Source organism: Gossypium hirsutum, chromosome A05 (assembly GCF_007990345.1).
Source record: "Gossypium hirsutum isolate 1008001.06 chromosome A05, Gossypium_hirsutum_v2.1, whole genome shotgun sequence".
Classification (NCBI taxonomy): Eukaryota; Viridiplantae; Streptophyta; class Magnoliopsida; order Malvales; family Malvaceae; genus Gossypium; species Gossypium hirsutum.
Genome location: NC_053428.1, coordinates 10,875,129 through 10,890,912, shown reverse-complemented (window position 1 = coordinate 10,890,912; position 15,784 = coordinate 10,875,129). Strand labels below are relative to the sequence as shown.

The 15,784-nt window shown below is 31.7% G+C and overlaps 2 protein-coding genes across 2 annotated transcripts; one reads left to right on the top strand and one right to left on the bottom strand.

The window, feature by feature from the left end:
• Positions 1-877: 877 nt before the first annotated feature.
• Positions 878-3,458, bottom strand: LOC121229316 (exocyst complex component EXO70A1). Its single transcript, XM_041113327.1, has one exon. It carries the CDS (start codon positions 3,048-3,050, stop codon positions 1,053-1,055), a length of 1,998 nt encoding a protein of 665 aa, XP_040969261.1. The 5' UTR covers positions 3,051-3,458; the 3' UTR covers positions 878-1,052.
• An 8,472-nt stretch (positions 3,459-11,930) lies between these two features.
• On the top strand, positions 11,931-14,934 carry LOC121229315 (protein MANNAN SYNTHESIS-RELATED 2). The gene is made up of 6 exons (XM_041113326.1): positions 11,931-12,436; positions 12,912-13,062; positions 13,196-13,266; positions 13,435-13,520; positions 13,611-14,190; positions 14,305-14,934. Exons 1-6 carry the CDS (start codon positions 12,335-12,337, stop codon positions 14,581-14,583), a joined length of 1,269 nt encoding a protein of 422 aa, XP_040969260.1. The 5' UTR covers positions 11,931-12,334; the 3' UTR covers positions 14,584-14,934.
• The last annotated feature ends 850 nt before the right edge of the window (positions 14,935-15,784 follow it).

Here is a 15,784-nt window from a genome sequence, read left to right as displayed (position 1 = left end):
TCAGTATTCTTCTTCATACGTTTGGAATTTGATCTTCATAAAATTATTAAAGTATGCAGTCCTCTTTCTCGTAAAAATATATTTATTACTCTAAAAATTTGGCAAAATTTATAACATATTTGAACTTAAAAAAATAGTATGAATACATAAAATTATAAAATCTTATATTAAAAAAAAGGGATTGTTAAAGTGTAAATTCATATTAAAAAAAGGATTATTAAAGTGTAAAACGTTATATAATTATCTAAAAAATGGTACTACGATAAAGAGAACATAATATAAATATGATAGGAAGAGAAATAAGCTACAGTTTTGGCAATGTTGTCAAGGAAAAGATTTTGGGAGACATTTTAAATTTCAAATTATGGCATTAGTAGTTTGTGTGGTGGATGTTGGCTTTCACAAGTTGGAATGGAAGAAGATGATTGAACCCAAAACTAAGGCAGGCCACTACATCTCATTTCTCACCTATCAATTTTACCCTTTTTTTTTTTTTAATATCACTGTTTCTCGGTATTGCGGGTGCCACTTGAGGAAATCACCTATATATTGTTTATTGTCATGTCGTTATTTGGTTTGTCGATCCCATTCCTTTCTCTCCGCTCATCTAACAGCAACCAATACAGAATCATTTCAAGCAATAAATCAAACCTCTCCTTTTATGCCCAAAGCAAAAGCTTCAAAAACCCATCCTCCCAAAAAAAAAAAAATTACTAGTGATTGACAAACTACAATTCCTAGTTCTCAGGATTTCATTTCTGATCACTAAAAATAAGAGTTCAACATTCTATCAATAAATCACATGAGATTTAAGCTTTTAATAAACACTATTCCCGCTTAAACTAAATACGTAATTTTTTTATACCATTAAGTCAAACCTGCATTTACTACTCTAAAATGTTCATTCCAAAACCCTAATACAGGAAAGAGACAAGGGATATCATAAAAGGGCTAAAGTTTTTTCTCCTTTTTTTCTTTTTTGTTTTTTCTGTGGTATAAAAGGTGAACACTTTAATGTCCATTTAATCATATACATTCACAAATACATAAAGTTACATGGCAGTAAGTGTAAAACGGAATTGGTCGATTACAGCATTTCTTTGTTCACCAGTCAAGTGTGATCCAATCGTGCTGCTTGTGTATTTCACTTGCTTTGCCTTAAACAGGGTGTTAAGCATGGTTTCTAAGCTTTGCACCGTGTAAAATACATCACTTCTGTGTTCCACCACAACCCTATATTTCTGCAAGTAACTTGTATAAGCAGGCACCAAGGCCTGAACCACAAGCTTGTGCATCTTGTTTCTTAAGCTTTCATCTATAACCACCCAATTTAACTGCTTCTTGTACATGTCATCAAAGGCTTCATTGAATGCCATTAGCCTCATCTTCGGTGAAGAATCCGGATTATCTTGGGTTAGAGAGGCCAGGATTTTCCCCCAGGTCTCTCTCAAGTAGAGAGCTGAATAGTATTCGTTGTAATTCCCATGAGCATTTAACCAAGAATCTCCCATTAGATTCCCTAACTTTGTGCCTTTTAGACTAGTGAAATGACAATGATTGTTCATCATGAATATGTAGGACAATGCCTTTCGCTCATAGGCTTTCGACCATGCATCCAAATTGACTGCGATTTCTCTTACTATGCTGTATATCTGGTTGGTAACAAGTCCCTCCTCGTATTTTTCATATTTCCAACCTTGATGGATTCTCAGAACTTGGGTCAAAATAGGTCTGTAATTGTCGTCAAGCAGCCGGTTACAGTAATCGGTCACGAAGCTTACGAGCCTCGGGACACCTCCATCACTCGGTGGAGAACTTCGTCTTTCGAGCTCCACTTGTAAAGGAAGTTCCCAGAAAATCTCACTGGCTCCATTAACGACTTTGGTGACGAGATCCCTTGTCTTGGTTTTGATTTCATTGCAAGATTCCCCTCCAAAAAGCTTGTTGAAATCCATTCTTAAAGTTTCAAGAACTGAGAAGATGTTCAACAAATGCAACAGTTTGGTAGGACTCTTCTTAGTCTCAGCAATGCTCATCCCGAACCTGAGGAACAAAAGAATTCCCGATTCGACCGCAATCTTCGCAAAGCAGCCAGTCCATGCACCTGATGCTAGGCTTCCAAAGACTTCGTTGCAGAGCATATGCTCACTCTCAAGCACACATTTCACCATGAACTCCATATGCTTGCTCCACTCATGTATGCAACCCTCCATATGCTGGACATCGTCATATTCTTCAACCGCATTCTCAAGGTAATCCAAATCGAGAGCTCGTAAGCTATTTTTAGCATTCAGACTACGAACTTCAATGAAAACCGATATGCAGCTGTTTGTCCTGTTACCGGTATTTAGTTTCTCCACAATCGCCTGCAACTTCCGAAGGATGGGCCCCGGAAGAGGCAATGCAGCATTGTTGGCCTGCTTGGCTGTCGATGGTGATGAAGAATCCGTAAAACCAAGTGGAACACTACTTTCTGTCAAAATCTGCTTGAATGAAATTTCTAGCTTGGCAAATGCACCAGAAAGAAGCTCGCCATTTCGACCAGCTTGCTCCCCAGTTGCCTGTAATTCCTCTAAAATCGCTACCGATCGTTTAACTTTCGAGATGTACCGATCATCGGCCACAGAATTACCTTCCAGGAATTGGATAACTCCTTCTAACCATTGGATCGCCAAGTTGCAGTTGGCTGTAAGAAATTTTATAGCATCTTCAAACTGCTTAATGGTTGAAATGTAAGAAAAAATATCAGAATGTGGGAGTGAATCTGATAACAGCGACTTTTCAAGTTCACGAATAGAATCCAAGATCTTTAAAACAGCTGCAGAAGGGCCAAGAGCGAGACTGATATGGTCTCTAACAGCGGCAAACGTGCAGTTCTTGGAACCGCCAGGCCTAATAGCCATCTCAAGAAATGTCAACTTTTGGTCTAACTCAGCTATTCGTGGTCCAGTTTTATCGAGAGCCAAGGCAAGAGCCGTTGAATTGTCAATGCTTGCTTTCAATAAATTCCGACAAGCCAAAAGATTGTCAAAGCTCTGCACCTCAGCCATGGTGCAATCACATCTGAGGATTCTTAATTAAAGAACTGGTTTTATGTTGGAAGTTCAAAGGTTTCTTATGTATCACTCATTTACCCTTTTTTTCTCAACCAACTACCGAAACTCAAACCAAACCTCACTTACAAAACAAGTATCTGTGAATCACAAACTTCCAACCACCATACCTTAAAATTTCTTGAAAAAATAAAAAAGGAACCCTGGCTTGGAAGTTTGAAAGATTGGATGTGGGTTTTTTGTAAGGAAGTCTTTGTCTTTTCATTTCAATTTCACAACCATCTCTCCCCACCCACCCGCTTCTATATTTTCACAACTGTCCCCAGTCCTCGGTTCCGACTGTTTCGAAAAACTAGGCCTAAACAAAATCAGGGGCTACTTTAATATTAAATATTGGTGAATCGGTTCATATCTCTTTAGTTAAATTAGTCTCTGTAATTTGTAAAAGTTATGGGTTTAATTTATATACTTTAATTAGCTTAATTTTAGTTTTTGTATTTTTAAAATTGGTTAATTTTGGTCATGACCTAAATAGTAATAATTAAATATGTTTGGTTAAATTTAATTATTGGTCTTGTATCATACGCACAATTATAGATTTAATCCATATTCTTCAATTAAATCATTCTAAGTTTCTATACTTTTCTAATTTTAAAATTTCAATCTTAATACAAATAACAGTCATTAAAATATGGAAATAACATATGATAATATATTTTTCGCATCAGATTTTGAAAATAACGGAACTGAACTTAATCAATTTAACAATTATTGTTTGGTGAGTATTAAAATTTTAAAAATTAAAAAATATAGGGACTAAAATTGACCAAATTAAGATACAGAGACAAAACCTACAATTTTCTCGAAGTAAATTGACTAATAAAAGAATTTAACCTTTTTTTGTTTTTTTTGTTTTTGCAAGAAAAGGGGAATAAGATAGTAACTAATTATTATTTTTATGTACTTTTTTTAAAAAATAAAATAAAATTTATCCTTAAAAAAGTAAAAATATTAAAAATTGTTATAAAATCCAACACAAAGAACAAGCGGTTTAAAAGTTCCATTTTGATAGTTCAAAGTTTAAAATCATAAATCATTTTGAGATTTAAAAAAAATTGTTTAAAACATTAAAAATAAAGAAATGGAATTGCTACTAGTTGTTAAAAACAATTGAATAAACGATTCAACTTAAAAGAAGAGTGATAAGAGGGTAAATATTAAAACTATACATTATATCTGATTTAATGTATAATATTATATACGAATTTTGCTTTTATATAATCTTACTTTAAAAAAGAATCATTTGATTCGATATTAAAAATTATTAATAACATTATTGAATTAGTATCATTTTATATTGATATATTGCATACACAAATAATTATATTAATTCAATATGAAAATAAATGTATGTATTTATTTTTTTAAATATGCACAACTGAATTAAAATTAAAATTTTCTGTATATATATAAACCACTGTTTAAGTTTCACCTGTCTATAATTACACCCAATCAAAGCTCAAATATTAAATTACATATTAAACTAAAGTTTAGGTATAAGTTTGATATTTACCCAAAAAAAAAGAGGGAAATATTAGTGAATTGAGGTGGCTTCACGCATATGAATTTGAACACAACTTGGATTGAAGAAGTTTAAGTTACTGATTGCTTGAATGGTTAAGGATTATATGACTACAATAAACTGTTTTATAAATAAATAAATAAATTATCGACTAAAAGTGAAAAAAGATTTATTTTTAAATTTTTAATTAACACCCGTCTCAAGTTTAACAACTCCTATCCCTTACTTCAGTGAAAAAAAATAAAAATAAAATAAATTGGAAAAAGGTTGAATGTAAAAATATGAATGGGTTATTGAGTTAAAGGTGCTCATGAGTCGGGTTGGGTCAGATTTTAATTAGGTCTAAATATGATATTAATATATTTTATACTTGCTCAAAGTTGGTCCGGCTTAAAATATAAGTCTAAAATTTTACCTTAACTTGTCTATATTTACAAAAGATTAACCCAAGCCCATTTTATATCCGCTCATATCATTTTTTATTTTTTAATTTATTTATATTATTTTAATTTAATATTTTTTATTTATTAAAATTTTTTATATAGTCAACTTAATATTATTTTAATATTTACCTTAGAGTATTTAGTATAGGTTTATTTTCTAATGTGTTATAAATTACGTGATATATAAAAATAATATAATATAAAGTGTCATAAACTTAAAAATGTGTTAAGCTAGGCTCAAGCCTTAAATGTTCAAATCTGAGCTTGACCCATATTTTAAACAGACTTAAATTTTTTGATTGAATCTATTTTTCAGGCATAATATTTTTATTTAACTCTTCTCAAATTTCAAACAGATGTTCGAACTAAAGCGAATAAATTGACCTATGAATAAGTCTATATTGAGTTGAGTTTGTAAATGGAGTAGTAGGTGACTTCCATGATATTAGAACAAGCCGAAGTCCAAACGAATCCCATATCTGTTAGTGTCGCAAAGAAAATCCATACTTATAAAAAACTTTCCTTCACATTTGATTTTCTATTACTCAATCCCTGTACGAATTTCATTTACTGTAAGAGATTATTTAAATCCTCCCATTTCAAATTTCTTCTTATATTTTTTAATTTCTGATGGTCTTTTGAAACAATTAATGGGGTGAGCCAAAGAAAAATAGAAATGTTTCAATGGTTTTGATTTATAAATTGGCTTAGAGCCCTTGCATTTGGTTTGCCAAAGGTTAATGACTCACTAACAATAGCTGTTTAGCAGTCATTTTCTTGGAAGAGCTTCAATTAGTACCACTTGACTTGCCATCAATTAATCTTTGTTTCTCCGCAATTAAATTCTCGTTCTTTCAGGAATCTCTTGAATTAAAAAAAAAAAAATTGGTGTTCCCAAACCTAACCTTGTTAACAATGACCAAATTAAATGAAATTTTTTGTATTAACTGCTTTTTTTCCTCATAACAATAGAATATAATTATCGCTGCAGTGAGGCCCCCTCCATCATTTTGAAATTATTAGTAAATATTAAAAGTAGGTCAACTATGGGTTACCTCACAATATTGTGGTACGAATTGGCCTGCAAAATTATCTTATTTTAAACAGATTAGTTAGGTTATTTGAAGAAACATGTTATCTCACTCCTTGTTGACACCCACATTTCAAAGTAAAACAAAAGAAGAAGTTGATTTTGTCATATGATCTGGGTTCATTCATCTCCTACAAATTATACAAATTTTGATCACCTATCTCATGTAATCTCTTTATTCCAATAATGCTCTTAATTCACAATCTATTACTCCACCACTCACATCTATAAAGTACAACTTTTGTCAACACCAAGGTAAAAAGAGATGTGTATTGCTCAAAATTCTCGTAACACAAATAACATTCTTACTGACCTTTTATACCATTTTTAGTAGTTGTTTATGCTACCTATAATGTGAAACTATCTTATTACTTTTAATGGCTTTTATGGTATGAGTCACTTTTATAGTTTATCTCAATATATTATATAACTCAATTATTATTTACACTTAAAAAATAATAAAAACAATGAAACCTAATCTTTTAGTTATTTCACTAGACGATATGAAAAAAATACAAATGCATGAATATTTTATAATGTATATAATTTTATTTAAATTATCAATATGTTAACATTTATATGATTCTTAGTGGAATAAAAAAAAATCACAAGAAAGTTTAAGATATTATCATATGTTGTTATAAAATAAAATAAAAAATGATATATTGGGAATTCCTCAAGTAAAGTTAAATGAATAACATTTGTCTCTTTTAATTAATTTGTATTTCATTTAATATTTATAAAAGAACATATGGAAACATTTAACTCTTGCTCGTGCAGTTAAAAATTTCTATTTTTAGTATGTAAAATATTAATAGTTAAAACAGGGGCGAAGCTAGGGGAGGCTGGTATGGGCCCCGGTCCCCCTGAAATGTAAAATTAATTTTTAGACCTTTAAAATTTTTTAAAAATTTTAAATTAGTAAAGGTAAAATTGTACTTTGGCTCCCCTAAAATTATAAAAATTTGATTTAATCTTTTACAAATTATAAAGATATAAACTATAAAAAAATTAAAATTTCATCCGGCTCCTCCTAAAAATTTTTTTTTGGCTTGAGTTAAAAATTAACAAAAAAAATTATCTATGATAGCGTTCTAAACTCTCTTGTGGAGGTTTTTTTTTATCCCAATAACAATATATAAAATGATTTAATATATAAGATATAAACACACATAATTTCTTTTAATAGTATTAGATTATAACATACAAAAAATATTTATTAAATATATATAAAAAATTATATTTGAATTTTTATTGATATAATATAAAAAGACAAAAGCATTTTTATAATAATATGATTTACTTTTATAAAAAAATAATCATTATCAAACTAAATTGATGTAACTATAGTAGTTTTAAATATAATATAGATACCGATTGAGTCTTAGCTTGATTGGTATCTGTAATATCCCGAATTAGGGCCTAATCGGAATAGTGGTTTCGTGACCACAAATCCGAGCTAAAAATAATTATTTTATAATTATTTTGAGGTTTATGATATGATTGCATGATTGTGTGAAAATTTCGGGATGAAATTCTATGCATAAAGTGCTTAAGTTGAGATTAGGGACTAAATCGTATAATTCGCAAAACTTACATTCTAGAAGTTTTTAGTATGAAATTGCTTTAGATTATTAATGAGGAGGTCTTAAATAGGAATTTGACCAATTTCTAAGTCTATGAAAAAAAATTGGACATGGATGGAATTTTTGAAAAGTTTAGTAGTAAGGGCATTTTGGTCATTTAGATATTAAATGAAATAAAAATAGGAAAAATAACCCAAAATGATCATCTTCTCCATATTGTTCTGCTGAATTTTGCTCTCCTCCATAGCTGGGGTTTCTTCAACTTTCAAGCCTCATTTTTAATGATTTTTATGTTTTTGAAATCCCAGTAGCTCAATTTAGCTTATGTTAACAATAATTCAACCTATGGTTCATATTTGGAAAAATATCCATAGGTGAAATTTGTGTATTTTGGTGTTTTATGACAGAATATGAGGTTTTAAATTTTGTTAGACAACTTGTGCTACTCGGTTTTAAGTGAAACGAGTAAAAAGACTTAATCGGTAAAAATATTTAGTAGTCATAAATACATGTTAGAGTGAGAATTTGATGTTGCCATAGAAGGAAAAATAATCAGCATGTCATAAAACATAATAATAAGGGATGAAGTTTAATTCCCGAGCCTAGGGGCAAAAGTGTAATTATGCAAAAGTTTAGGGGCAAAATAGTAATTTTTCCAAAGTTCGTATTAAGGACTGTTTTAATGAATGTATGTATTAAATAAGATTAATTTGGTATTATAGATCAAGAGAAACGAGATTCAAGTCGTGATCGAGGGAAAAACAAAGTTTATGAGGAATAGGCTCGATTGTTAAAAATTTTGTGCCGAGGTAAGTTCATGTGTAAATAATGTAGCATAATTATTATTTTTAAGTTATTGATGTTAATTATATGATATGCTAATTTTTACCATGAAATATATGCTTTGTGGTTATTTTCGAATAAAATGCAAATTATGTGTATTATTTGTTAAATATAAAGTGCTACCGAGTATTGGTTTCGGTATTTTACAGAAGATGGCAAGGAGATGTGTTCGAGGAAAATCCCGTTTGAACCTTAGGAATAGATTAGGATACAAGTGACATGTCACTAGGATGGTTGAGCATCCAAACTCGTTGAGTTGAGTCCGAGTTCACTTATGGATGCGAATGTCCGAACTCGTTGAGTTGAGTCCGAGTTCGTGAGATGTAACTAGGCATCCGAACTCGTTGAGTTGAGTCCGAGTTCACTTATGGATGCGAACGCCCGAGCTCGTTGAGTTGAGTCCGAGTTCACTTAGGGGCTGGTTACATGATTGCTTGATTACATATGTGGCACTTATGTGCAAATTATCCATGTATTCGAGTTATATTCCGATGTGTTCAACGGGTAAAAATTCTAGTGAAATGGAAGAACACTTAAGATGCAAGTGACGTTTTGGTAAGTGTTGTGAAATGGACACTTTGGACAGGTATGTACTTAGCCCTCGGGTTGAAAATAGATACAACAACGATAAGGTGGTAAGATGATGAATGATGTTTAGAAATGTGATATATGTTTTGGTGATACCATGCTAAGGTTGTTTGGTATATTTGTATGGTTATGTTACTTGTTATTTGCATATGAACTTACCAAGCATTTATGTTTACTCCCTCCTTTTCATTCATTGTAGTTTTAACAAGCCGGCTTGAGAATTGGGATAGGTCGAAGACTCGTTCACATTATCCGAAGGCCTAAATTGGTAAAATGGCTTGTGTGTTTTGAATGTGGCATGTATGACAAAATACTCACTTTGTGTAAATGATCTTATGATATGGCTATGGTTTGGCAAGAAAAGGGTTTGTAAATGATTAGCCATTGGAATGGCCAATCTAAGTCATATTTGATGTTATGTATGTTTAAAATGCTATTTAGTCCATGAAAATCCTTAGTAAAGTGAAATCTGCCATAAAACAGAATCTGACAGCAGCAGTGATGTAAATTTGAAAAATCACTAAAAATGGTAGAAATCGAATTAAATGATGAGTAAGTTATGAAATTTAATCTTAATGAGTCTATTTTCATATGGATTGAACAAAACAAGTATATGAATTAAATTTTATGAGATATTTGAATTTTTGTGAAACAGGGTCAGAGTGATTTCTGGATCCCCTATTCTGACTTTAAAAATTCATCATAAATTGTAAAAAAATAATTAGAAGATATTCTTTATATGTACAGATTCCTTATTGAGTCTAGTTTTAAGAGAAACAAACTTCATAGACATTGAAATTCTGTACAGAGAAATATCTGATTTGAAATACACAGAGGTCAGAGCAGTTGAACCCTGAAACAGGGGAGACTTTAACTAAAAAACTTTACTAATTGACCCTACCAAAAATTCTATAAAAAAATTAGTAGATAGATATATGAGTCTAGTTTCAGAAAAAAATTACGGAATTATATTTCGAGTTTTGGAACTCGAGATATGAATTTTTAAGCGACTGTGACGCAGATTGCCAGCTTGACTGGAAATTTTAAAAATAAATTGTTTGAGTTGTTTAAGTAATGAATTAAGTCTGTTAACACCTCGTGTTCGACTCCGGCGATAGTCTCGGGTACGGGGCGTTACAGTATCGGTATTATTGTCTGTGTAGGAGGACGTGAGTTCTAGTGTACTAAAGCATATTATCCTCCTATTTAAGGGTTGATGAGAGATTATGAATAATTCTAAATATTATATAAAAAAATAAATATGATAAAAAATAGTAATACTGTAGAGTGTAGACGCAGCACGGTTGAGTACTGCCCTTGGCAAAAATTAAGGCGATAATCATTGGATTATAAAAAAGTATATTTCTTTTACTCTAAGATTTTATATCCTAAATTCTATCTTTCTTATCTTTAAATAAGAAAAAAGGAAGGAAGAAAATCAGACAAAAGACAGAAGACCGCAAGTCAGATATCCCAACTAATACATACTTAATTATTTTCTTTTAGACCGAATCTACGCTCATTGAGTTAGTGGTTTCTTATTATTAATTCATTCTCATTTTGCGTCTACACAAAACCAGCATACAAAATATTATTTTTAGAATTTCATTATTCTGTTTAGTACCTAAATGGCTAAAATGGTTAAGAAAAAAAATATAGGAGAGAAAACATGATTAAAAAAAAACATTTTTTTTATAACTATTAATACTAGATGTGTTATTTCATGTCACTTGACATTAGATATATGATTTCATATTACTCTTTTGGTTAGAGTCGTATCTTTAAAAAAAACATTTTTTTTTTCAAATTATTGTGTTTTTATTTATAACACAACACTACTAAAATTTTTAATTTTAATTTAAAAGAAAAGAAAAAAGTGAAGGTGGAGCCACTGTGAAGTTTGTCGAGTATGGACAGGTCGTTTGGTATTGGTAGGTTAGTATCATCTTGTCGACATTGTAATCTCTCCAATTTAAAGTGATAAAGAGGAAACAAAAATGGAACATTTAGAAAAAAAACAAAGGAAGGAAAAAAGTGATTTAAAGTGAAAATCTTTAGAAAATAGAAACAAGAGATTATTTTTGTTTTACTTTATTTATTTGCCATATATAAATATCTGAATTAGTATTGGGTCTCAATTTAATTGTTAAATATATATTTTTCTAATTTTACCATTCAATTAAAGTATTATTTAATTTTCGTATCAAATTTTAATAAACATGTTAAATAATTATTTTCTCTATACATCATAGAGATTTTTTTTAAATAATCTCATTATAGGTTCTGATCATATCTGTTCTTTTTTTTGATAATGTCTAAAACTACTCATAACTCATTTTTAACTTATAAAATAGGAAGAAAATGTATTTTAGTGCACTCGAATCTACATCCTCTTACATTGATAACAATATTCATGCTAATCAAATTAAAACTCAATTGACGAAAATATTAAGACTAAAATTTAAATTTGTCTGTTGTTTTTACTAATTAAAAAGTTGTTGCTAGCGATACTATTGTGAACGAGTTATATAATTTAAATTGATACATTAAAAGTTTATTTATCAGTTAAAATTATATTTGATTAATGTGAATGATTGTATTTTTGATTCATGAAGTGGCTTAAACATGTTAGAGTAGATAATTAAATTTTCTATAAAAGAAAAGAAAAAGAAAGAAAGTGATAGACATGAAAAATGTGTGGAAGATAGATTAGGTCCTTCATTGAAGTTCAAACTTCAAAGTCGAAAGCCACATATTTAAGAAAAAAAAAGAAAGAAGGGAAAGCTAATCTAAAACCCACATACAAAGGCAAAAACAGCGGGGGACAAAAATATCTTGTTGTAAGAAAAACAGGCAGCACATCTTTTTCATGGTTAAGTGTCGGTGGTGTTAATGTAATGTAAGAGACCCCAAATTAATACTAACATTAATTAGTCTAAGACCGCTGCACTTAACTAAGCTTTATTTATTGATTGACCAATAAAAACACAAGCTTTATTGTGTTATCATTTCCCTATCTATCTTCCTCTCTTGTTAAGCTTGCTGTTTCAGCTTTTTGTTAAGCTCTGTAGGTCTAAAATTCTTGGGAAAACACCCACTCTTTGGGTCTTTCTTTTTTGATCTTGTCATAGAATTTCGAGAGAGAAAAAATGGGAGTTGATTTGAGGCAAGTAGTGGCTGGTATACTTACTCTCACCATGTTTGTGATGCTTGGTCAAATGATTAAAAGAGACCATTTTGATTCGCTTCAAGTAATGCCTCTTTCTTTACAGTTATTTCATTTCAAAGTTTATCACCATTTTCATCTTTGTTTTGAGAAGATTCAATTCTTTTGTATTAAACTCATTGTTCTTTTTTTTTTTTGAATCTCTGCTTTTGTGGAAGTAAATCTGATAAGGAGCTTGAATTTGCACCTCCCTTCAGTTTCCACTTTGCTTCTCTTGGCATCAAATCTGTAATTTATTACAACTATGATCTTCAAAATGTTGTCTTGGATAATATTATTAAAGCTGATTTGCTTCCTGGTTGAGTATCTTGGATAATAGATTGTGAAGGAATGAACAAACGACCCATTGGAACAAGGAAATTGTAGATGTATTATTATAAATTCTATTGATGCTTATGTTTTTTTCATTTACAGTGATTAAATTCTTCAAGGTTTGTTTGATATCATTTCAGTTCTTCATATTTTATTTACATGGTCTTTGCCCTGCCCTCATTATGTAGGACAAGCTTCCTGGAGAAGGTGAGGATGCTCATTTTGAGAGTGTCAATGCTATTGAGAACGATGGCCTTGTTAAGCTTTCTAAGAGGAGCAAAGGACCTTGGATGGAAGACATCCAAGAGCTAAAGCCGTGTTGGAGCAGGACGGATTTGGGTTCGTTAAATTCATTTAATTTCTCCCAAGTGTTGTATAAATTCGTCATATGTGTATGCAGATCTCCCACAGTAGGCTGAAATTTATCCTAATGCTTCTCTTTTAACTGATGGTGTTGTTAATTGGGTGACAGATGAACTAGAGCAGTCAAGAGGGTATGTTACTTTCTCATTGACTAATGGTCCAGAATATCATGTCTCTCAGGTAAACTGTTGCTCATGGTAACCTTATCTTGTTAAATTGGTACTAATGCAAACATGCCTTAATCAGGAATGGGATCTTGAATGAGTCGATACAATAATCTATTGAAAGCATTATCTTGTTTTCCATCTGATTTATTATTCATTCTGTTGTGTGCAATGTTCTCATCAGGTAGCTGATGCTGTAGTTGTAGCAAGGTATCTAACGGCAACTCTTGTACTTCCAGACATTAGAGGGAGCAAACCCGGTGATGTAAGGTTCGTGCTAGTGTTCGTTTTCAAGATCTCATGTTCTCTCCTTTCGTTTTCCTTCAACTTTTTTCTCATACTATAATTGAAAATTTTCAGAAACTTTGAGGATATTTATGATGTTGACAAGTTCATGAAAAGCCTGGATGGGATTGTCAAAGTAGCAAAAGAGTTGCCAAATGAAATATCAATCAGGGATCTTGCTGCTGTGAAAGTTCCGAATCGGGTCACTGAAGATCACATTGTGGAAAGTGTAGAACCTGTATTTAAATCAAAGGGCAACATAAGGCTTGCGACCTACTTCCCTAGTGTAAATATGAGAAAAACCGCACAAAAGAGTAGTGTCGATTCAGTCGCATGTTTGGGAATGTTTGGAACCTTCGAGTTACAATCAGAGGTTCTCGAAGTTGTTGATTCAATGATCGAACGGCTTAGGACTTTGAGTCGCAAATCGAATGGCAAGTTTATAGCAGTGGACTTGAGGGTTGGGATACTTGAAAATAAGAATTGCCATGGAAGCGGTTCTGCCAGAGCAAAAAGTTGTTATAATGCACAGGAGATAGCTTTATTCTTGAGGAAGGTCGGGTTTGATACGGATACCACCATATACCTGACTCAATCAAGGTGGGATAACAGCCTTAGTGTCCTCAGAGATATCTTCCCTAAGACATACACAAAGGTGAGTAAATTCATCTTTTGTCTGATAATAATTACTATATTTTCAATATGCTTCTTGAACCATTATGTGCAATGCTTGATTTTGAACCTGTGTGTGCTACTGCAATTAATGTAGGAAAGCGTAATACCAGATGAGAAAAAGGGGAAGTTCCTTGAATCTGAAGATTCGGAATTTGAAAAGGTTATAGACTTCCATATATGTTCTGAGAGTGATGTATTTGTACCAGCCATATCCGGCTTGTTCTATGCCAATGTAGCTGGAAAAAGAATAGCTTCAGGGAAGCCTCAAATCCTTGTTCCAGCTGATATACCTGGTACTTCCGCCCCCATCACCAACTACCTCTCTCCGTATGTTGCCAAGAGGAATCATTTGGCTTATTCCTGTTTCTGCTAGTCGTGTCAGTTCGATGCATGCGTGCCTTCGTAAAAGGGTGTCGGGTCTTCCCGTTTACCTCAGTTGGAGTCTTTTTGAGTAAGCAGAGGGAGAAACCAACTTTGGTGTTCATACTTGGGTGTTAACTGGCCCTGATAAAAGTTATATGTTAAGGTGATTTTTGGTTTTTCTTTAATGCATTTCTCAATGGAGGAGGGGGGGGGGGTCAGAAATGTTACAGGGTTCGGGTCTCAATATGTTGCTGGATGTGATGCAAAACTTCATTTCTACTATAATTTTTCAGTGTAATAAGGGTGCATATTTTATAACCTTCTTGTCTTTAGTTAATGAAAAAAAAAATTCACCTTTTTAGATTTCCCTTTTTTGGTATTTTAGATTGTAAGAGATTGGTCATTTTAAGAAATGCTTTATTAACAAATCACACTGTTTTTGAGTCCTAGTTGGTCCAACAACCTAGCTTGAACTTCGAAGCAGCCAAACATGAGTTTTACCAAGGGTCGGACCTTCGACCCACAACCTTTCGAATCGATTGAAACCGAGTAAGAAGTGATAGAACCAATAAAACCCTAAAAAAAGGGTTGAAAAATAAGAGATTGTATAATGAATTATTTAAAAAATATATGAGGCTATTTTACTATCATAACCAAACCTAATCTATGGACCATATTGTATTAGAATCAAAGTTTTTAGTACTAGACTGGTAATCGTACCAATAAAATCATTGGCTTGTTGATAAATAAATTATTAAAAATTTATAAAATAAAAATCTAATTCAATCGGTCTGCACCGATTCTCAGGTCAATTAGTTCAATACCCTTGTCTAAATCGGTGCCCTAGTCGATTTTTGATAAATCAATCCGATCCAATTCAAATAACCTTAATTAGAACAAATTTTTATTTTATAGTTTGTATTTGAGGATATGAGTTAAAATACGTGAGGATGCAACTAAAAAGACGTGAATATCCAGAGAAAACAATTCTGAATAATGCATTCATGGAATAGCCTAACAAATTAAATTCGATCACTACACTTAGGTGTGAGGGAATTGAATGTGTAGAGAATAAAAAAGGAAGAGATATAATTAAGGTCATGTATGAATGTGGAAGGACTAGAATGAATGTGAAAAAGAGCTTAATTTCATGAACTTAAAACTAATCATTGCTGTTACAAGAATTGCAAACCCTTACGGGCGCCCTAGTA